Source organism: Triturus cristatus, chromosome 12 (assembly GCF_964204655.1).
Source record: "Triturus cristatus chromosome 12, aTriCri1.1, whole genome shotgun sequence".
NCBI lineage: Eukaryota > Metazoa > Chordata > Amphibia > Caudata > Salamandridae > Triturus > Triturus cristatus.
This window is the reverse complement of record NC_140595.1, coordinates 420699527-420724121: the sequence shown is the minus strand read 5'-3', so window position 1 is coordinate 420724121 and position 24595 is coordinate 420699527. Positions and strand designations below refer to the sequence as shown.

The 24595-nt window shown below is 44.5% G+C and overlaps 1 protein-coding gene across 1 annotated transcript in view; it reads right to left on the bottom strand.

Moving 5' to 3' along the window:
* The window catches only part of LOC146776045 (fatty acyl-CoA hydrolase precursor, medium chain-like), a 449703-nt gene extending 431163 nt beyond the window's left edge, over positions 1-18540 (bottom strand). Inside the window, exons 1-2 of the mRNA XM_085639114.1 lie at positions 18321-18540; positions 17673-17756 (exon numbers count right to left, since the gene is read on the bottom strand). Of these exons, the coding sequence (XP_085495240.1) occupies positions 17673-17745 (73 nt within the window). The 5' untranslated portion in view covers positions 17746-17756; positions 18321-18540. The remainder of the gene's footprint in view (positions 1-17672; positions 17757-18320) is intronic.
* Positions 18541-24595: the final 6055 nt, after the last annotated feature.

Genomic DNA, 24595 nt, shown 5'->3' with positions numbered 1-24595 from the left:
AAGTGGTAAAGTTGTCCCCAGGGCTTGCAGCACTGTTTGTGCCACCCCGAGTGACCCAAATAAACTACTGACAGCAGGTCTGCCATTGCAGACTGCAGGAGCAGTGCAAACTGCTCGTACTCAACTGTGCCCTCTCCATGTTTTTAATAGACATCAGTCACTCCTAAGGAAGACCTCCTGAGCCCTAGAAGGAGGGTGCAGTATATTAAGGCTGTAGGCAGGTAAGTGCAAGCCTATATGTCTCCATAGTGCCCTTTGCCATTAAAGTACAATATAGTGATAGACGATCCAAGGATAACTGGACCCGGGCAAACCCAAGGTTGACAGCTCCATTATGGTACTGCCTAAATATGTCATGTTTGGTATCAAACAACATGCCTTCTCACACCTGAACTGAATCTTGTGCCCTGATTGATGTGGCATGCACCCAGGTGGCCACTTTAGAGGTGGCCCACCTGGTTCCCCCAGCTTATCTGTGCTCTGGATGGCCAGGCCGCATTTCCACCTGCTGCCTCCAAGACAGGATTCTGACCTCTTGTCAGGCAGGGTGATCACTCCCAGGAGTCAGGAACAAACGCTTGGGCAGGAAGGAGGTTACACCTCTCTCCTCCCAAGAAGGCTAGTGAAGTGGTACATCGTGACGGTGAGCTTCAAAGGCTACACTGCCTCTGCTATGCATCAGGGATGATTTCCAGTGGAGAAAACAGCCCTTTCTCTGCCCCAGGCACATTTGCACCTGGACAAGTGGGAAATAATTTAATCAAGAAGTTGTACACCCTCAGAAAGGCTAGTGACACCTCCAGGATGAGCAACCTGGTCTGTACACTGAATTAGATTTCTGCCATCTTTAGAAGTGTCAGGACCCGAAAAGTAATGGAGGTGGCTCCAGATGAGCTGTTGGAAGAGGCAACCCTAAGACACTCCTATACTTGGCAAACTGATAATGTAGGATCTAGGAAAATTGCACCCCCACAAGGGATGGAGACAGGCAAAAGGAGCCCAGAGGCGGCTTACCCTCTTAAGGATTACCCTGTATTCTCCAAAAACCATAAGCCAAATCAAGCGGTCACCAAGGCGACTCTCGCGGTTCGGACATTACTTGAAGAAACTACTCAGGTTAACCAGAGAATATTCACTGGTGCGACACTGGGCGAGACTGTCCCAGAAGAATATCCAAAGGGGCAAGTACAATCTATACACCCGGCGCAGTCTACTCAAAGGGGAGGCCTGGACACACTTATGCACAACACCATGAGTTCAGATGGCCTAGGGCTCTCACTTCCCTCACTACAGCACAGTCTCTTGTTGGAAACTAGGATCACAGAGATGCATTCACTCTGTCAGCAGGGGGCTGGAAGCAGCAAGGCTTGTGCCGGGGGGGTCGCCAACATCGCCCGTTATCCATTGGTCCCGACACAGCAAATCCAACAGCTGTTTGAAACTATTCTGTGGGAAATACAGGACTGCAAAAACTCGTGAGCTCAGGAGCTTTCCTTGCTACATCTAAGATTAGATAACATTGAAACCATGGTCCAGCAAATACCTGAGCGATTTAAGTAACTGGAACAACGGGTATCTGATATCGAGGATAACTCTGTGGCATGCGATTTGGATATTGCCTCTCTTCAAAAAAAGCTCCAGGCCTCGCAGTTAAAGATAGATGAGATGGAGAATTATGCCAGGCATTCAAATTTGCGCTTTACTGGGATCCCGTAGGATAGTGAATGTCTTAATGGTCAGTCTAAACCGGTGGCTTATATGGAGTCAATGATTAGAGATCATATTCTTGAGAAAGCACCTGTAGATCTTACTGTAATGTGGGCTCACAGAGTCCCCTCCCAGAAAATTCCAGGGGCTAAGTATCCCAGGACAATGATTGTGAATTTCTCTGACTACCGCATTAGGGAGGCTGACCTATCTAAGGCAATTCAAAAGAGGGACATTGCTCTATCTAATGGTGCCAAAGTAAGAGTGTTCTCCGATATGTCAGAAGCAGCAGCACGAAGATGCAAGGACTTTGTGGGTATGATGAGCCAATTTAAGAGTGCATAAGCACAGGTTTCTATTGCCCAGCAGTCTAAACTGAAACTTTGGAAAGGAAGGTTCCATCTTTGCTCCATTCCGGTGGAGGCTCAGGAGCTACTACAAAAGATTGTTCAAGCAAACAGAAAATAATAAAAGGAGGGGTACCTGAGCAGTGATGCTTGCCTATATCATCTGGTTAATACTCAGGAATGGAAAATTAAGCTTGATTCTGCTGCACTCGAGGCACTATAGACATTCCGACACTAAGCTCACTTTAATTGTGTGTTTTTTCTGCTACTTGCACTTTGTTCTCTTTTAAAGGTAAGATGTATTAGATATAGCTGCTATTATTGCATGCTGCTACAGGTGTAGGTATTATTCTGGTATGTGGTAATTTTCTAATGTATGAATACTAGAATACACTTTGCACTGTGCCTATCGCAAAATTTGCACTATTGCACTTTATTCTTTTTTCTTCCCCCCATGCAGAGGGAACAATACTTTCTTTGGTTGCCCTGTGTAAACGTCCATGGCAGTTCCCCTTTTATATATTTCTGCCACTTGTTCTTGGTTCTCCCCCAGTGAGGGAGATACTTTGGGTACAGCTGCCAGTACCAGTACCTGCTAGTAATAATATTTGTTATGCCACAAGTCTTCAGTATATGAGGATTAGGATTGCACAGGCCATGCTTGAATGCCGAGATAAGGGCGAATTCTTTTTCAGACCACTCTCCAGTAAAGATTGAAATCGATTTAGAGCTAGGAAGAAGGGAGAAATCCAGGTGGCAGGTGGATAGACTTCTATTAACCAACCTACAATGGATTAGTAGTATCCAAGAGTGGATCAAGAAGTTTGTTCAGGTCAACAAGGGTACTTCTAGGGCTATTTCAATTTGGGGGGCTTTTAAGGCCTCAATACTAGGGCAAATGATCGCCTACATGTCGGAGAAAACAAGGGTTTGTAACAGCAGAATAGCAGAGCTCCTTCAACCAGTCTATGCTGCTTTGTTAAGAATAAATAGCTCCTCTGGGGTAGGTTCTCGAGTGGGGGAGCAACTAACTAAGGCTAAGCAGGAATTTAGGGAAGTTTTTAGTATGGAAGACATATGCAGATCGCTATTATACCAGCAGAGAGTTTACAAGGAAAGCCAGTTGATAGGAAAATTGTTGGCATGGTCCACTAGATTAAAACAAGAAGCGGCGGGAATCGATGAAGTGGTGGTACCCGGGATGCAGATTTTAGCATCGGAAAAATATGTAATTGCAAAATTTCTTTTAGATCATTATAAGGAACTATACTCAATTGATTATCAGATATCAAATCAAGCACTTCAACACTACTTCCAGGGTCTAATACTCCCTCAGGTTCTTAGAGAACATAGAAAAGCGATAATGACAGATATCTCAACAGCTGACATTTTTAGGATCATAGCCTCAATGCTAGGAGGTAAGGCCTCTGGAAATGACAGCCTTCCGATTGAATTTTACAAGGCGTTCTCGGTAGAGCTAGTACCATTCCTGCTGGAGCTTTTTAAATATGTTAAGACCGGAGGCGATGTTCCAGCAGACTTTAAGGAATCCTCGATAGTTAGCTTTGTAAAGAAGGGAAATAACCCCAGAGACGTAAGCTCATACAAGCCCAAAAGTCTATTAAATTCAGACTATAAGATCCTGATGAAAATTTGGGCTAATCAATTTACTCCAGTAGCACAATATGCGATACATACAGATCAAACCGGATTCATAGCAGGTATTTCAATGTCTTCTAATACGGGTTATTTAGTCCAAGCGATCAACTTTTTTAATACTAATCAAAACCCGCCTTGATAATGATGTTCGACGGAGAGAAGACGTTTGACTTGGTAAACTGGGATGCTCTATTTTATGGTCTCGAAAGGTTTGGTTTCCCCCTCCAGATTATCGCTGTGCTTCAGATTATATATCAAGGGGCTCAGGCATAGCTTAGAATAAACTCTAACCTGGCAGGTACAATAGATATAAGGCGGGGAACCCATCAGGGGTGCCCCTTGTCTCTAGTATTGTTTACTTTTTTTATCTAACCTTTGCCGGTTAGGATTCGGGACAATATAGAAATAAAAACTCTAATAGGGGGAATGACAAAACTAAAACTATTTGCAGACGATGTTACACTGTACCTTAAACCTGTAAGGCGAAATATTAAAAAATTTTAAGAGAATTTGCAGAGTTTGAGGCTATCAGAGGTTACAAAATTAATCACAAAAAAACTGAAGTCCTGGCCCCAAATGTATGTAGCAACTTTCTCCCAGATAATCTAAAACAACAAGCTCCTTCTCTTGAGCCGATACGATATCTGGGGATAAATGTTTCAAATCAATTTGCGGATTTATTTAGGTTAAATTATGAAGCTATGTTGAGAAAAATTAAAGATTTATTGGCTAAATGGACACTCCTTCCCCTTACCTTGATTGGTCATATCGCACTCATAAAGATGTTGATATTACCATTATTCAACTTTCTCTTTTCTAATATTCCATTTAAAATTAATACAAAATACTTAAAAGAACTGGAAAAAATCTTTTCTCAATTCATCTGGAATAAAAAAGCCTCAAGGGTAAAATTATCCATTCTTCAACTTGATACTAGCTGGGGTGGGTTGGTACTTCCTCACATTCGTACCTACTATGAAGCAGCATTTCGGGACATAATTGTTCGATTAATAGATAGTAAGGGATCCATGGAGTGCTTTTTTCTGAATAAGATGGTTCAGGAAGCAGGATCACAGCTTTCTGTTTTTATAAAAACACCAAAACTTCCAAAAAAAACGGGTTACTAAACGCTCCATGTGTTCAATACTAGACTCCAGAAATGTTACTCTTTAAAGGCTCAGTCCTCAAGATATGAATCCCTTCGGCTTACAGAATGTAAAAGTTTGGGCCTTCATATTCAGAATAGTCATGTAAAATTCTGGGAAACAAAGGGATTTAAGGAATTAGGCCACTTCTTAATTGGAGGGAGATGTATCAATTGGCAGGAGGTTCAAGCTAGATGTGGAAATCAGAGCAGGCTCCTTTTTTTAGCTGCCTCCAGATTAGACTAATATTAAACAAATATCTACTTCCAGCCAATGCAGGTACCCCTCCGGTTTTTAGCTGCCCTGTTTAGAACTAAATTGCAAGGAACAGGGAATTGGTATAGATTATTTCGAAATTTAAGGCGAGCCCCTATTGGTTACCGATTTTCTTGAAAAGTTAAAACATGAAATACTTTCCCAAATCTCAGATGGGGAGTGCCAAACAATTTCACAACATGGTAGTAAGGCATTGAGAGCAGCTAACTTTAAAAGAATGGCGTTTGTATCTCACTGGATTGCTTATTACACCCCTAAAGCACTCCATAAGATTTATTCCAAGGTGGAGAATAAATGTTTTTGGTGTCAACAGATGGGAGAGGGTTGCTGATTGCATGTCTGTTTTATATGCACAAGGCTGAGCCAGTTCTGGGAGAAAATCTGTGCTGAACTTAGCCGTGCTCTCTTGAGAAGGGTAGAACCCGAGCCTGAGTTAGTACTTTTTTGGTTTATTAAAACAGAATCAAACCTAGTTACTAACCAGAGGATGGGGAAATGTTTTTATCAATCTCTTCCTAGGTGACACGTTCACTGATCCTTAAGAACTGGAAAACGACCAAAGTACCGACATTTTTAGAATGGTTTAAAAAAATGAACCGAGTAAAAAACTACGAAGAAGTTTATGCGAAAAGGGTGGAAGCTACTAAAAGATATATCTCAATATGGAAGTATTTCGATCAGATGGAAAAAGATCTCTAAGGGTAAACTCACCCAGTTGACTCTAAAGCAATCCATGCAAACACATTTGCACTTTGGGAAAGTACTGCATAGAAGATAAGTCAATGTAATAGACAAATGTATTAGAAAGTATATATGGTCAATTTAGTAGAGAGGAAATTTGGAAAAATCGGCACCTTAGCACTTGCACTTTACTATCAAAGAAACAGTTTTTGATAATGTAATAACGTCTGTCGTGAGAGTATTTTCTAATGGAAATGATTGTATGAATTTGGATATCTGTAGCAGTATTCCTTCTTAACACTTCTTTTATGTTTTATGTTTTTACTCTGTTCAACAAAAAATAAAAAAATAAAAATAGAAGAGGCAGAATAGAGGGTTCTGGGCAGTAAAGCTGATCCACACTGCTGAATGTGGTTACCTCAGGGGCAGATTAGCTGCAGGGGCTAGCTGCCCATTGGCTACTCGCTCCCACACCCCTAGCTCACCTAAATCTATGATTAAAGGGACTCCCTGGCACCAGAACCTCAGATCTGAGCAACTTGCATCAAGGTATGACCCAGAAGAGACCAGTGTCTGTGACAACAGGACTTTGCCGGCAGCACCAAAGCAAAAGAGGGATACTTTGTCCTGTGGTAACAGACTTGGAACTGCATGATCAAGCCTCGTCCTTGGCTAAAACTCAGCACTCCCTGGCAGCGTGGAAGCCTGAAGTACCCTCAGACTCCCCCAGAACTAGTGGCACTAGTCCCCCGCAAACCGCAGGCAAAACAACACTCCGGATCAGAAGATTCGCTGGCCCTCGGTGGGATCGCCCACATCCAGATGGGCTACTGCATTGCTGGAACTGTAGTCCTGCCTTCCCCAAAGTTACAGGCAGCTACCATGTTCCCAGGGACCACAGGGTATTGAAGTTACTTATGGAAGTACTTACCACTGCCCAGGTTTGTTGGTCGCCAGTCTGGCAATCAACCCCTTCACTCGATGCTGCTTTAAGAGAGAATTTCATCCATCCTTCAACCAAGTCAGCAACCACTCTGTTGTTCTCTTTTTGTATCTTTTTTCCTTGCAGCATCATTTCAGTGTTAAAAGCAGCTCTTCCGCGGCTCACTTTCAGCACCAAGGACATCCAGGACAACACTGCACCGGGACTCTATGGACCAGGTAAAATTGAGCTGACTGTCGTGGGTTGGTCCTGGGACCCGCATCACCTTTTCCCTACAAGGATACAATGCAACTCAACCTGCAAGTGACTGATTGTCACTAGTGGTTTTCCTCATTGACCTGGTTATATTTATGTTATTCCATTCATTTCGGTGTCTAAATTGAGATAAAGATACACTCTATTTTTAGAAATTGGTTTTTGCTTTCTCTCGAGTCATGTCAATTGCTCCTCAGCCATGTTGGTACTCTGAAATGCTCAACAAATGTTCCTCTAGTAAAGCCTGACTGGTCTTTGCCATTTTACCAGGACGGAGCTAAGGATATATTAGTGTGAATTGAAAGACCATCTTTGGGGTATTGTGATAGTATTACCTGGTGAGGACTAACCCCCACACAACATAATACTCCACTTTCCTACATTGGCATTTTTACCTGCCTTAGCCATTTTGTGCCTGCAGCCTGTTTCTGGTCGCTTGACTGGGTGTAGCTGATATTTGGGCTTTGTGTATTTCTCCTTGGCAGCCACACACAACAGAGAACTTAGGTGTGCATGAATGGGCAATCACTGGCAGGATGGTAGTGCAGAGTCGGACCCAGCCCTACTTATACTTGAATAGGCTGTGTTCTGCCTCCACACAAAGGGATGCATACCCCCTGTAGTTAGCTTGTGGCCACTGCAGGGAAATCAGGATGGCTGGGGACTTCAAAGAGAAACCTCTAGCAGCTTCTTCCCAATTTCAAGGGCATAACTGGGTATAAATACTGGACCTCAGGCACCAACTCTTCAGTACACTTCTGGACCTCGGGATTTCCTGCCAGGAAGAAGGACTGCTGTGTGCTACTGAAGGACTGCCACTCTGCTGGACTGCTGCCTTGCCATGCTGCTGCCATGCTGTGCTGACCTGCTGCTCTTTTGCCAGGTATAGAAAGACTGCACCTGTATCTCTTCAACCCAGAACCCCCCGGTTACTCCAACAGCTAGTTGGCTGGCCTCCTAACCTGAACCTCAGGGACAAAAGGCTCCAACAACCTTGACTCAGCACCTGGAATCTGCAATCTGTGAATCTACCCTGTCAAGTTTTGCCACCGTATTCCTAGACCCTTGGAAGTGGGCCTAAGGTGCTCTACCAGCCTCTGTAGATCCAGTGGAACTGATGCATCGCAACTGCTGTGCAGCACAGCCCCGAGCAGAGCCAACATATTCCCACTACTGCATTTATCGGAACTGTCTCAAAGACCCCCATCGCAGCCAGTTGCCACATTGAAACTGCTGATGTTAGGCCAAGGCTTAGTTCAGGCCCTTGCATCCCTCATCGGACTCAACGACAACTCCGCATTGCAGCCTCACAGCTCCTTGGAACCGATGCATCTCCCCAACTGCGCGGCACATCCTCTACTCCAGACTTCACATCGCAAGCCCTGGTTGACAGGATCCTCGACAATGACACAGGACCTCGCTCTGCAGCCTAGCTGCATCTCAGAACCAACACATTCCTTTGGCTACGTGATGCAGCTTCGACACAGATGCTCGCAACTCTTCCCAAACTAGGATTTAAGTTACTTTGTTCAGCAGGCCTAACTGGGTCACTGTAGCAGGCTCACCCTCCACCGTGGTCGGGCTGAACTTGTGATTTTGTCCCGGTTTGGCAAAAACAAGTATCTACAGTTGGAGGTTTATGCCTTTTGGGCACTATTTTCACTCAAAATGTTTTAATTAAATATCTTCAGTTCTACTGACACAACTTTTGGTATTTTAGTCTTGTTTCATTTTTTGAAAAGCACAACTTTTTCCTAAACTGGTGTGTGATCCTTTTGTGGTATGTTTTGACTGTGTTAATGTTTGAAGGGTTGCACAAATACTTTATACATTGCCTGTGTGTTAAGTCTAACTGCTCTGTGGCAAGCTACCCAAGGGTCAAGGACAGGTTAATTTAGAGTATGCTTGTAACTTCACCCTGAGAAGAACTGTGCTTGCTGCATAAGACAGGTTTCACTCCACTCTCAACCAGTAACTCAATTTGTTACAGTCCCCATGTCTGGGAGGAATACACATCACAACACAGGAGAACTATTACGGTGATGTGTCCTTGGAGACAAGCAGTAAGGCACATTCAGTTTAGGCAGAAAATGCCAAATTTCTAAAAGTAGCATTTTCAGAATAGAAAGTTAATGTCTGACTTTACCATTAAAGAGGATTCTTACTTACAATTCAACTGAGTGGGAAAAGTATTTCTCTATCTGCTCCTAAACCAAAGTTATCGCTTCTTAAATGTAATAAGATATCCCAGTGTTAGTCTATAAGAGTTAAAGCCTTCCTTCAGTCAAAAACGACTTCAGACGTTTTTCACTGTCAGGATATGTAATCCCTTAAGTGCACAAGTTCTATTTTTTAAAGACTATGCACCCTGACATATGAACTTCTAGGTTCTACCTTAGGCGTTACATATACATATTAAACATGAGGTTCAGGCCGGACGAAAGGTATATTTTGCCAGGTTGAAATTGGAGCTTAAAACTGAACTAAAGACTTGTTTCCCATTTTAAATATCTGGGAATGTACATCTCCCTGGACTCTGCACAGAGCTGGGAACTTAACATAAATTAGGGGCACAGTCGCCTGCGCACCCAGCTCGAAACATGGTGCTAGCTCCCACTAACGCTGATGGGAAGAGGTGCCCTGTTTAAGATGATCGCCCTGCACCAACAGCTACATCTTTTTTAAAACTATCCATGTGCCCCAGTGGCGGCTGCTGAGGCTTGTGAGTGGTAGGGCTGGGCTTGGTCCGGGGTGGGGTGGGGTGGGGCTTTGCGGGGGCCAGGTATTTGTTTGGGAGGTTAGTCGCCATTTCCTGTGCAAATCTTATTTAAGAAAATAAGATAAAAAGCTGACCAAAAAAGAATATCTTTCATAGGCATGGCTTAGTAGGCAAGCCTGGCTTCCTTCTCTAGTGATGTCTGCAACAGTCAAGAAGTTGTGAGTACATTTCAGACTGTTATATTGAGGATAATAGGATAGGTAGGGGGTAATAATCTCAATTTTCATGATGTCCTATGTATAGAACAGTTAATAAACTTTTCAAAATTTACAGGGAACCAAAAATTCAGTTTTCTGTTAAAAAAAAGAGATCTGTTTTGCCATTTAAACAGTCCCTAACATAACATAATTTGTATTTCCAAAGCGCAGATTCACCCATGCGCATCGTGGCACTGAATAGCAGATATTTATTGTTACCCAACTCAGTGGTACTCATTTCATCAACCTCTGTACGATGAAAGGCTGAGTCGACCCACCAGGATTTGTACCTGTGACCATGAGGTCAAACATCGGTCCCTACAATGGACGCATTAGTCCACTAAGCCACCAGCTGCTCTTGCCTCTTCAGTGTCTCCCTCATGTCCCGATGCCACAAGATTCAAAACATCATTTATATATTTACATACATAGCTAAGAACTATGGATGTCAGGATATTTAAAAAATATCATACATCAGAGCCCAAGGTTGTTCCTCATAGGTGCATGTAAAGGGAGCAGGGCACATTCATCATTAGGCAGGTCTGTGCGCAGCGCTCTCACTCAGCTCCATCTGGAATAATACCCTGCTGGGCAAGGCATCTCTCTTCACACCCCTGGGCAGCTGGACCCTCATGAGGCATGCACCTATTTCCCTTAAGTGCATCTGCAGTTAACCAGACCAGGCCGGGCTGTGTTAGCCTCCGGGTCCGGGCACATCTCCGTACCCCCTGCAGTCTCACAGGGCTATAGCACCCTAACCCAGCCACCAGTGCAGCTGCTCTCACAGCTTTTGTTTCTCCGCCATGTCCTGAATCATGCTCTTGTCCCACATCATGCCCGCAAAGTTCAAGAATGTTAGCTTAAATTTGTAATTTACATGCACAACCTGAGAACTATGGCTGGGACATTTTTAGAACATGCATGATAGTCCAAGGTTGTGCCTCATACACGCTGGTGAAAGTGAAAGAAGCAGAGCACATTCATTAAGTTCGCTTCGCTTGTTTCTGTGCAGCACTGTCACCCAGATCTAGGCTGACTATCCAAGGGCCAGCAGCAGGACTACCAATTACATTTTATTATAAAATGGACCTGGGCTTGGCAGCTGACACTTTTTTTTACTTTGCTCTGCTGAGATGCCCGCCCGGTTAGCCGACTCCTTCACACTCACAGACACGACGTTGACAAGTCGAAGTAGAGCAACCACACGAACCTGCAGTGCCGCGCTTGTGCGCAAGGAGACTGCTGGCACTAATGTTGCCATAAATTAAATCAAATCATCAACGCCTATGTGAACAACACTCAGCAGAACACCGGAGCTAAAAATGGCACTGAGCTCCAAGTCATGTGCGCAGCTTGTCGCAGTCACACCACAGTTGACTCGAGTCTGTGCAGACTGCATTCCTTGAATCCCGCCTGGAGCCAGTCTAGTACCACACCCTTTCCAAACTCGTCACAGGGTGGGTCCCAGTCCACCCTGTGACGAGTTGGAAAGGGTGGGATGGCAATGCTCCTCACTCCCTGATTGAAGTGGAGGCTTAACGCTACATGGCTTCCATCTGAAACGCCCGTAGCTAACTTTACCCCCACGTCATCAGGGGGTAAAGACTAGGCCTGGATGCTCAGACTTTGCCGAGCTGATGACCTCAAAGGCCTCAGGGCTGTGAGATTGTCAGTTGGACAAATACTTACACTTTGGGCCCACCCAGGGGCAGCAACGCTCAGAGTCACGTCCTCCTCCACTTCCACAAAGATCCATGCAACAATGCAGTGAAAGGGGGAAGATAGTGCCCCAAGTTCTAACAACTAGACTGCATCAAAATAAATATGTAGCATTGCTATGGTTGCAATGTTAGTACTATAAATGTAAAGAGAGCAGAGCCCCAATGCCCTTGGACAGAAACCGCAGCTGAAATGTCCTCCCCAGGGGTTTTTCCTGTCCCTACAAACCATAATTACTAAGTTTCTTTGGGCCAGGAAACAATCCAGGGTAGCCTTCAATAAATGCGTACAACTACCCTATGACAGGGGATAGGATTGGCAGATATTAGACCATACTACCAGGCCTCCCATTTAGTACCCATAAATGACTGGCTGTAGGCTGACAGGGTGGAATCTATTATTAAATTGGAAGTGCTTTACTTGGACACACCTGTCGCAACTCTATAGTAATAAAACAAGCAGGGACCTCATGGCAGTGACCGGTATTACGAATGACTTCTGGCAATAGCCACTGCATGTAATAAAATGGCATGGGGAGCTTATGAGGGAATCACCCCATTGGCAAGGAACATGGTTTCCAAGGGTTCCAAAAATGAGTGGCTTTTTTAAATGGGACACCATTGGTGTATTTAAAATAGGTTACATCTGGGAATCATCTCTAATTATGTCATTTGCCCAGATGCAAAAGGATTTTCAGCTACATATAACACATTTTTTCCACTATCTCCTGCTCTGACAAGCCATGACAAGGTCCTCTGAATGTCACTGTGTGGTACTGGAATTTAGCCCCCTGGAGGCAAGCCTGACCATTGAATGGCAGGGGAAGAGCACAAAATAGCATACATACATAACACTGCTAGAGAACATGCCTGACCTTCTACAAACACTTAGAGACAAATGGAAGAAGGACCTGGGGCCACTCGGAGAAAATGCCTTATTGATTAAAAATCCATTTCAATTAATTACTCTGGGTCAACCTCACACATGCGCAGCTACAAGATGAGGCTTAAACAGGGGCACCCTTAAACACCTGATCTGAGAATGCCCAACTATAGTCAAACACCGGGACAAAGTATTGACAACCGTGACTGGGGCGCTTGGCATACCCATCGACGTGAACCCCCCAGATGGCAATATTGGGAATAATGTCAGAGTGGGACAGAAACTGGGCCAGAAAGAGGCTGGTTGCACTGGGGATGATGATAGTCAAAAGGGAAATTGCCGAAAACTGGAGATCGCCATTTGACCGATTTCCGGTTGGACCAGGGCTATGGACTTCTGTGCCACAGAGGAATGGATTTATCTGGGTAGGGGGTGCCCAGTGAAATGCAGGAAAATGTGTTCCCCATTGTGGGAGATGATGTAGCTTGGGTGAGGAAGATCCAGGGGATCAAGGAACCGGAGCGGGAAGGGAAGAATCATTGGTTGCACTCACTATATGTTGATATCTTGATGGACAGGTATGTAAAAATACGACCGCTGAATGTGAATGGCACAGTTTGTATGTTGCACCTTGTTTTATGCAGACGATCTATTTCTCTGATTGACATACCAATAAAAATGGTTAAAAAACTGCACTACAGTCTGCAGTGGCAAGCCTGAGAACATGTTGTAATGTGCTACTTTAGTGTAGGGCACAATCTGTACTGCAACCCACTTGTAGCATTTAATGTACAGGCTCTGGGGACATGTAGTGCCATATACTAGTGACTTACAAATAAACTGAATGTGCCAATTGGGTGTATGCCAATTTTATATATGCTTTAGGAAGAGTCCAAGCACTTTAGCACTGATTAGCAGGATTAAAATGTACAGAGTTGTAAAAGCCAACAAACACGAGTTCGGAAACAGTAAAGGAGCGAAGGCAAAAAGCCTGGGGTGACCCTGCGGACAGAGCCAAGTCCAACACTTGCTAAAGGAACAAATACCAGAAATTCATTTTGAGACTAAATCGATATATTTTACAGGACAGCCTATTGTTTTTATATTCTGTGCGCTAAGCACCAAAGCTAGAATTTCTTGGCAAGTGAGAATGCTCCTTTCTCAAAAACAAACAGCTTTCACAATGTCTTGCTTACGGTAACTCGACAAACATAATGGCAGCTCACCTGATTTGCCCCTAGAGGAAACGAGCAATGAACTACACTTGGCTGCACACGGTCTTAAAGACACACACAATCAACATTATCTATCTGAATGTGTCTGTAATGAAAAGTCCACAGAGAAAAACTTTAACTAGAAAGGACTAGTAAGGAAAAGTGCAGACCTTTGAATGAAAACCAATTCGACAAACACTTGTCTGGATCCAGGATTGCGAGAAATCGCACAGTTTACAGTCCAGCACACCCACCACCATTTCACTGGACAAGCCCCTTACAGAACAATAAAATGAACGTTTACTGAACGTGGTTCACAAATATTACACTAGTCTTTGATATACTGCTTCTCATATATTATCTTACACAATTCTACTTATGTTTGTGTTTCACGGTCGATATCCTATACACAGAAATATCCGTGCTCCTAACAGAAAAATAATCTTATCGTGAAATGTGGGGCTTGGTTCTGTTTATCTCAATGGCAACGAGTTCCAAGGTCTGAACTAGATAAAAAAAGTTCACTAGTAAGCCAAAGGCGCCCAATCTTCTTCTCAGCGGTTCTTTATAATTCCAAGTGAACATAGCACCTCAAATGACCTTTAAGCACTAAACAACTTCCCGCGGTTACTAATGTGCATCTTAATGCTTCTACCTTGTCGAATCCGCATGAGAAAAGTTTGTAAACTGAAGTTTCAAGAACAGAAATCCGAGCTGCTCGAACAGAATAGGCGTGGCAATGGGAAATCTGGGACAGAAGTAAAGAGCAAAGTAAACCAAGTGTGTTGTAAGAAATCCAGTTTAATTTGCTTTGGGCAATTCGGAGCGTGCTTTTGAAATAAAAGGGAGAGCGAGGAATTGCGAAGTGAAATGTAATACTCATAAAACAGCAATTAGTATAGCATGCAGGAGAAATGGATCGGATTAAAACACCATTGTCCCACTTTGCAATAATCCATCAGGCTGGTCTTAAAGATGCTCACCTGCCTCAGGAGTCTGGAGTTACATGGGGTCAGTCCCCTAGCACTCATCACCCTGTGCTTTACGTCACACTCTAGCTAGTTGTAAAAATGTCTCTCCATCTTGTTACCCCTATGGTTGTTATTGGACTCTCCGTACCCTCCCATCATAACCATTTCGAATAAACCCACCCTGTCCTCCCTAGAGCTTTGATGGCATGCAGATAAATAATGGATGGGCGGTGCAGAGAAACACTAGGCAGTTATTTAAAATGGACACAATGAACCGCATCTCGTGTTCACTGATGTCATAAAATAAGATTTAGACTCATTTCGTGCCTGGATAATGGTTTTGCTTCACCTGTATGATGTCATATGAAAGACCATTTCAGGAGTGCCTGTGGCCATCTCGGAAAGGATGCTGAAGTTTGCTTCCAAACTAGCAATGAGAAAGCATTACAGGATTCTTGAATGAGAAAGTTTACAGTTTCTTTCCCCAACCAGTGACTGTCCCAGAAGGATTTACATAGAATCCATGTCTTTTCTGGTCTAGTCCCTAACTATGGCGCATTTATACTTAATGCAGATTATGTATGGGATCTTCCGACCATGTCGGGCTTCTTGGCGTTTCCTATGACTAGCTGTGAGCTGAGGTTAAGGTGCTTGCGTCTACTGCAAGATACCGCCAGAAAGCCTCTTCCAATGGGAACCTCCTCACTAAGGGCCTTATGTAGGTAGCCTAACATTTACCACTTCATAAATACCGAATTTTACCGATTCGGTATTTATGAAGTGGTAAATGCTATGTAGGTAATCAGTCAGTAAAAATTACCGATTCGGAATTGGTCGGTAATTAAGAATCGGTATTTACCGATTCGGTAATGGTAACTGGCTTCCCATTGATTCCTATGGGCCAGGATGCCCATAGGAATCAATGGGAAACCAGTTACCATTACAGAATCGGTAAATACCGATTCGGTAATGGGGAGAGCACAATCAAGGGTGGCAGGGTGTCACAGTGACACCCTGTTGCACCCCTGATTCCTGCATGTGTGCACATGTGGCACACATACATGCCCTAAGGGCATGTATGTCTGCCACATTGCACACTTCTAAGGGCCAAATAATGCTTTTTCTAAGACATTCGTCATTTACCACCAACTTTTAGTTGGTGGTAAATAACGAATCCACACTACACCCACACACTCCCCCTACATCTCATTTCAGGATTCGGTATTTACCGAATCGGTAAAATTACCGATTCGGTAATTTTACCGATTCGGTAAATTACCGAATCCTGAAATGTCCCCCCTACATACCAAAAGCCTGAATACCGGTCGGTAACGTGATTTTTACTGAAAATCGGCCGTTACCGACCGGTATTGGGCTTCCTACATATGGCCCTAAGTGTGGGGTGAAGTGTGCTAGACAATCTATGCTGGCTGCAGTCACCCAGTGACCTTCGGCATCCAGAGAGTGCATGGGCAGCAGTGCAATCAGTGCCCAGTGGAAAACATCTGTTTCTTACACTGCCAGTTTTCACCTTTAACCCCTTGCATGCCCGCCCCTTTCCCCGCCCAGTGCCGCGCTTTTTATTAGCGGGCGGAGTTCATGACGAGCTGGACTCGTCATGGGCACAGCGCCACCGCAGCCCATGACGAGTCCAGCTCGTCATGGGCACTGAAGGGGTTAAATGTTTCAAACAAGCATTGGCAATGCCAAGAGGTCTGGTTATAAAGAGATCCATTGTAACGTGAAGCACACAACTTCTGCCCAATCAAAACACCTACTCCTGGTTCCCAACATGTGGGCGGAACCAAAGCCCCTTTCTAGTGATGCTCAAATAATTGTCTGACGATAGCTGCCTGTCAAGCCAGACCATAAAATTGTTGCCTGTTCCCAAAGGCATGTAAGAGTACATAAAAGAGCACTCCTGCAGTATTTCTTAGTGTACTCATAAATGCTTTTGTAAATATTAGAGGCGGGCGAGCCACTGAAACCTTGAGCCAGGCTCGAATTTGAAGCATGGCTGTGGCTCAGCTCAAAGTCCCATTGGAACCTTCAGCCCATATGAGCCGAGCTTTCATATGGCTTCTGCTTGCCTCCCTCTACCCATGATGTGGCAATAGGTAAGAGCAGCCAACTGGGGAAACAGGTTCGAGTCTCAGTGTCAGCTCAACATCCTGTAATTCTGGGCAAGCCGCTTAATCTCCCCATGCCTATAAACAATGCATGTGACCTTAGTAATGTAATTGACACTCATATAAAGCCCTCCAATACCTTTGGTTCGAGTTTGCACTACATTTTAAGAACTGCAGAAAAAATGCACTGAAAGTTAAAAACAAATCCTTAACATAAGGAAAATTAAATAGAGACCAATTTACTGGTTGATTTGTACAAATGATAAATAGCAGCTTCCCTGCTTAAATTGTGTAATCTTAGGCAGATTTTTTCAATTCGCCAACATCTTTTTTTCTTCATTGTAGAGTACTCTCAAATACGTGAGTTCAGTCTACCAGTTGTACAAAAGAGTCGCTTTTGATCATTACTTTTTGTGCAGTGATTTAATGTGCCCTATTAATGTCAAAGCTTCTGCACGTTAAAGGAACAAACTGTGATTTGTTTTAATTTTGAACAGACTTCATCATTTTCACGCGATGTTTGTTGTACCATTTACATAGCAATATTCGGGCTCGCCTCATGCCTGGTCTCTAAGATCGGAGCCAGACCCTTGGCTCGGCTCTCTGGCTCGACCCTCCCTGTTCATTTGTTGACTCATCCCTCTCTAGTCACAGATGCGAAACTTTAATTTATAATTATTGCAACAGGTCTAATTCAGTTTAGAATGTGGGTCATGTAAAATATTCGAAAATATCACAGATTAAAAATGTGGAGATTAATTATCATACCTTTAGATGCAACAGCTGTCCTCACTGTAACCAAACAGATAAGAGCGAAAGTAGTTCCCCAGCCTGCCCTCATTCTTCCAGATACTGTAAGAAATATAGATGTTTGTAACTTGTTGCCACTCAAAGTGGAAACATAAGTACGTCAGTACCAAGCAAAAGGTCGCTAAGTAAAACCAATAGTTTAGTAGAAACAAACGCACTCTAATCTCCGATTTAGATGGTAAAGAAAGCTCGACTTCCAAAAATCGAGCGAACCATGAACCTCAATCGCTGTAGATTAAACTCAAGGTCACATTCTAACTGCCAGGCTCCAGGAGTCCAGGTTCGAAAAGTAGTCGAATAAAGAAAAACGCAAGATGAACGCCGTCACCCCGTCAGTGAGTTCAGAGGGAACGTTTTGAAGTTTCCTCAGTTCTCATTGCACTTTGGCAACTATGGTGACCTTCTGATGTGACAAACGGCACTCGTTCTCTGAGGCTCTAGCTTGTACTTCGAGATTAAAAAATCAATTTCAGCAATGCGTCCTTTCTTAAACGGTGACAGAAAACGAAAAACTGTGTCAAATTATTTCGTGCAATTCGTGATAAATGAGCTAACTATTTTCAAAATTATAGCTTCAAATGTAATATTGGTGAGGCGCGCACCTACCTTAGATGATGTCCTTTTGCCGAATGCCTCTCAAACATAAAAGGGTGGAGTTTGTTCTCCCGCTTTTATGCTATTAGGCGTTTTATCAGGTCAAAGTCTCGCACTGCCACCTCCTGGGCCTCTCTGGTATTCATAGCTGCCAAGTCTTCGGTATGGCAGTCCGATTTAATTAGTGCGCCGATCGATACGTGACATTTCAGTCATGTGTGACGCTCGGAGTGACACTATTGTGAATAAAAGATGCTGTTATGCTCGTGCAATCCGGCCGCGTTCAGGGATAACTCTTTCTTTTCAGTGTAATAGTCTGCAAATTGCGGTACAGTACATTCCGGCATGGTTTATGACTGCGGTGTTCATGCCCTATTAACTACCGGTAATCTTCCTTACTTCGAGTAGGGTCTTCCTCAGACTGGACTGCACGAGGAAGGTGTACGAGGAGGAAATACAGGCTCACAAACATATTTCTCTTTTTTAAATGGTTCATCCTTCAATCATTTATGGTTCCCTAAAAACTAAACACCATTGCTATTTTGAAGTGGGAAAAGTCATTTATGAATTTATTTCATTTATAAAGTTTTGTATAGCGCGAACATGACCCTTGAGGGTACAGTGGCAGCTCCGGGGCATCGCCCCACTTCCAGGAAGCAGCAAGATAAAATAAAATGATAACATAATGGTATTAGCATTTTATTTTGTCCTCCTGCTGCGGCAGCGTGTGTGAGGGGGCAGGGCGGGGAGCAGGGGAGGAGTGGTAGAACACTCCTGTTTGCAATGACTGGTCGTCCGTCTCGGACGCCCAAAACAGTCATGCACACTTCCATGTTCTCCATGCAGGCTGCATTACAGCCTGCATGTAGAACATGCCCACCCCTCCAGTCCCTGGCTGAGTGCCGTGTCACGGCGCTCAGACCAATCACAAGCGTTGTGATTGGCTACGGGTAGCGTGGGAGCCCTGATGCTTCCTGCTTCCTCACAAGAAACCAGCAAGAGGACGGGACGGGACACAGAAGAGGCGGCAGCGGCCAGCCATCTGGCCAGCCGGACGGTAAGTGATTTTTCCCCCCCAAAAAATTACTCCGCCACCCCTTTGCCCCCACCCACCCGCCCCACTGCTGCTTCTAGGCAGCAGCGGCGACTGGTATTAGAGGACATTACATGAAGGGGCAGAAGGATATAGGTGTGAAAACAAAACTAGTCACATATATGAGTGAAGAACAAATATTGAGGATAAACAAAATAATGATCTTGACCTCTGTAGGGAGTCAGCAATGCAGTGGTCAAAAACAATAAATGAATACGAGGCATAAATACAATCAATAAACAAAAAGTGTTATCTCAGGGCAAAAAGTTGTTCATCCGAAATGATTTCACTTCTTTTTTGAAGGAGGCGGTTGACGAGATTAGCCAGACATCTAGAGGCAGAGAATTCCAAATCCTCGGGGCGACACCAGAGAAGGCTCTGTAGCACATTTTATTTTTATGGATAATCTGCGGTTTCAGTAGCAGGAAGCTAGCACTTTGTGAAGATCTGCATACCCCTAATAGTTCTAGCTTTTATGCAAAATACCAGAGGGTATTGAAATGTAGCACTTTATGATTGATGCATGCAATCTTTAGTTGTATTCTTACCTCATAAGGAAGCCAGCAGGGATTTTAGAGCTGGGGAGATGGGATTATTTCTTTTTGTTCCGGAGACTAGTCTGGAGGCAGCGTTAAGGGAGGCCTTTAGAGGGTCCAGGTATTTAGGTAGGCCGCATAGTGTGGCACTGCCGTAGTCAAGTCCGGGCAACACCAGAGCTTGGACCTCATGCTTAAGATCATTCTGTGGGAGGAAGGGTTTAAATTTCCTTAAAATGATTAACTGGTAATTCACTCCATTGGTGACAGTACTGATGTGATCCTGCATATTCAGGTATTTGTCTAGTTATGTTATGTTATGTTATGTTACTGTTTTTTGTACCGCGCACAGCTACCCCAGCAAAGGGGCGTCATGGCGCCAGAAAAGGTAAACACAACAACACAGAATGCAACGGGTTACTAAATTTTATTAAAAAGAAACGTTTTAATGACACCTCTGAACCTAGTTAAATCTTCCTCAGCACGGATGTCGTAGGGAAGAGCGTTCCAGAGCTTGGCAGCTACTACTCGAAAGGAGCGGCCACCCGTCCTGTTCAACAGAAAACGGGGAACAACAGCTAAGTTCTGGCCCAAGGATCTCAAAGAGCGAGAAGGAATGTACGGAGTAAGAAGGTTCGTGAGAATAGGAGGAGCCAAGCCTTTCAAAATTTTAAAGGCCAGGCAAAGCACCTTAAACTCAATGCGCCGCGCCACAGGCAGCCAGTGGAGAGTATGCAGTACTCCGGACACTGAGCAACGTTTGGGCAACCCAAATATTGCTCTTGCGGCGGCATTCTGCACTCGTTGTAGCCACAAAAGTTCAGCCTTGTTCGTGCCTGCAAGCAGAGCACTGGCATAGTCTATCCTAGATAATACCGAGGCCTGGACCACCAGCTGTCTCGTGCTGGCATCAAAGAATTTGAGCACCGGCCTAATGCTCCTAATAATGCCGAAGCAAGAGGCAGCCACCTTCTTCGTATGGCAGGTGAAACTAAGGGAAGGGTCCAGCCAGACCCCAAGGTTCTTTAACTCCATTACAGGAGAAGGGATCATACCTAGCTCGGGGGGCCACCAACTATCATTCCAACATCCAGGAAGCTTACCAAACACCATCACCTCTGTCTTCTTAGTGTTCAATTGGGGACAGTTCTGATTCATCCAATTGGCCACCGAGCGCAACCCCTCACAGAAGTTGAGGGCATCCATAGCTGAGTCCCCACTTAGTGTGACCGCCAGCTCCGTGTCATCCGCATAGGAAACCATTGTCAGGCCCCAGCTTTTGACTACCGCAGCCAGCGGCCTCACGTAAAGATTAAAAAGAGTGGGGCTCAGAGATGAACCCTGAGGAACCCCCGACGTGAGCGGGTGAGAGGTGGACTTACCGGGTGGTATCGCAACCTGGAAGGATCTGTTGGAAAGAAAGGAGCGGAACCAGCCTAATACCAACCCCCTAACCCCAGCTTCCTCTAGCCGCCGCATCAAGATGTCATGGGACACCGTATCAAAGGCGGCACTCAGGTCTAACAAAAGGAGTGCCGCTGTTTGACCGGTGTCCAGCACGGAGCGCAGATGTTCAGCCATATATAGCAGGGCAGTCTCCGTGCTGTGGGCTTTACGGAAACCATTTTGCGTGGGGTCCAAGATGTTAGCTTTATCAAGATGGTCCGCCAGGATCCCATTCACGTGGGTTTCGACGACTTTAGCAGCCCACGGCAGCAAGGAGATGGGGCGGTAGTTCTCAGGTTTAGTGGGGTCGAGGGTAGGCTTTTTCAGGATGGGAGTGACTACCGCTTGCTTCCACTTGGTAGGTACGGTCCCTGAACCCAGAGACATATTGATGAGGGAAAGTAAGGGAGCACGGCATGTATCCCGCATGTTTTTAAATAAGGCCGGTTTGAGGGGGTCTGCCGGGGAGCCAGATTTAATTTTTTGGCTCAGGAGATCAAAACCCTCCTCCGATAGGGGGGCTAGACAGTCAAGGATCCTATCCTTGAACTCAGGACAATCAACAGGATTCAAACAGTGCACGGCGGTAGGGAAGGAGTGGTAAATAGCTTGCACCTTCTGAACAAAAAACATGGCCAAGCGCTCGCAATGGGAGTCTGTGCATATTTCAGCTGCAGGGGTCCTCTTAGTTATAAGGTCCTTTAGGACCTTGAAGATTAATTTGGAGGGGTTCGGGCTGTTCCGAAACTCCTGCGCATAGAAAGCGGCACGTGTACGACACACCGCTCTATGATATGCCTTGGATATAGTGTACTTCCCAAGGTTCTAGCAAAGTCTATAATGTGAGGAGAGCAGTTGAGGGCTGTTAAATGACTTATCTAAAGGTTGATCTTGCTTGTGCGGGAGTTTCCAAGTAGCATAGAAGGTTAACTTCAGCAGTATAGAACTTTCTGTGAGTGGGCAGCATTTGTTTTCCTGCTAGAATGTGAGGAAACAGCTCTAATGCAGAAGTTGTAACACAAAATTACAGAAGCGACAGCAAGAAACATTCTAACTATAGAATAAGTAGCCAAACGTTCCAACAAAATAAGGTCTGTTCACTACTTCTCTGGTACCTGCTGTCGTTTGGTACCATTGTCCAGCAGAAATTGAATAGATAGTAAATGGAATAGTGCACCAGGAGATTTGGTAGTCCACAAAAATCACGTTTGTATTTCAAAATATATTTATTACTTCGTTAATCCATATCCATACAAACATTTTCTCATAAGAACATCCTGCCAACGCGTTTCATTCAAAAAAATTATGAACTTCGTCAGGAGTCAAATGTGTTAACGTTCTTTATACTCCTGGTGCAGAGATTCATGTTTTGAAAATAGTCACAATCATCATATATTGTATCAGTTGAGTATTGGCATACAATCATAATCACAATCACGTATAAAGTCCATCCAGTCCAAACATTTGTCTTGTCACAGAGTTTAAAAAGACGACGAACATGGCGTTTGCAATGTGATCTTAAGGTATCATTCTGGAGAGACTCATCGTTGCTTCTGGCTCTCACAAGGGTGAACTGACCTTTAGCCTAAGACAAGCCTAGAGCATGCAGTTCCAGGAGTGTTGCCACAGGTGCAGATTATCCTTCTTTTGGCTTGTGCAAGCCCTGTTGTCATAGATTTGTGTCTCTCCTTTGTCCTCTATGATGCAAGTTGGTTCCGAACTGAGGTTCTGGTGTCAGGGATAACTCTTAAAATCCTAGATTTAGGGGCGTTAGGGGTGTGAGTAAATGTGCAACTGGGTTACTAACCGCAGCAGCTAATCCACCCCGGAAGTGGCCACGTCCAGGGGTGTAGGTCACCTTTTCCACCCAGATTCCACTTTTCTACCGCTTTTAAAAATTGCAGAAATCGTCCTTAGCTGTACAGACCAGGTAGCTCACCGTAGAGGTGTGGCTGGCATTCTAGGGATGTACACTTCCTGACTGTCTCATTTACACCTTCCCGGGTGCAAATGGGTTTCCTGCCTTGGAAGGCAGCCTGTTTGAATATCAAAGGCGGTGCAGCCTTTGAAGCTCACCGCCTTGATGTGCCACTTCACTAGCCAGACTGTTAGGGTATGACCTCCTTCCTGTCCAAGCCATTGTTTGTGACTCTTGGGAGAGTTCAAACCTCATGGCAGGGGGCCAGATTCCTGTCTGCGGCAGCAAGCATTGGCTAGCAGCCAGAACACAGCAAATGCTGGGGCAACGATGTGGGCAACCTCTAGAGTTTCTACCTGGGTTGATACCACATCGTCCTCGATACAATATTCGTGTTTATGTCAGGGGTGAGGAGGCAAATTGTTTGTTAACAAACATGAGATATTTAGACTGCACTATAATCGAGCTGCAACCCTCGAGTTTGTCCGGGACCCAGACGATGCTATCCTATGGCTGCTGTTTCACATACCTTTAATGGTAAAGATCAAAACACATAAACCCTGGAGACTATCGATAATAGGTAACCAGAAGCTATTGGCCTCAAGGGTGAGCTGGCTTCCAGCCACAAACTGTTACACACAAAAAACACCTGAGGGAAAATATTTGAGATTTTAATTTAGCATATTATGCATATGGTAAAGGCCACTATACAGGGGCATAAAACGTCCACACCTTTAATATAATGCACCACCTCCTGGGCTTAGGAGGCCTTACTTAGGGGTGACTGGCATATATAAAAAATAGTGCATTGACCTTGCCACACATGGTGTGGGTAAAGTCTAGTTGGAGCAGTTTGCACTGCTCCTACAGTCTGCCATGGCAGGCCTGCTGTCAGTATTTTACTTGGGTCACTCAGGGTGGCATAAACAGTGCTTTAGGCTCTAGTCAACTCTTTAACGCTCATGCCCTGGGTATCACTGGTACAATAGACTGGAGACTGATAAGGAGGGACAGTCCTTGCCAATTGGGGTTACCAATTCACACAAAACAGTTTTGGGGAAAGAGCACTGGGGCTGGTTCTCAGGATGCAGTGCACTGTCAGAATCAGAAACTAGCCTCTATTATTCCAAATGAAGGCACAAAAGTGGGGGCATCTGCAAAAAGGGACTGTCTGTTTTGTTACACCCACTTTATGCCCCACTGGGGCTTACAGTAAGATTCAATGAGGACTACATCTTAACGTCTTCTCAGAGCAGTCAAGTGTTTTGATCCTGCTTTTGTGTTACATTTTCAT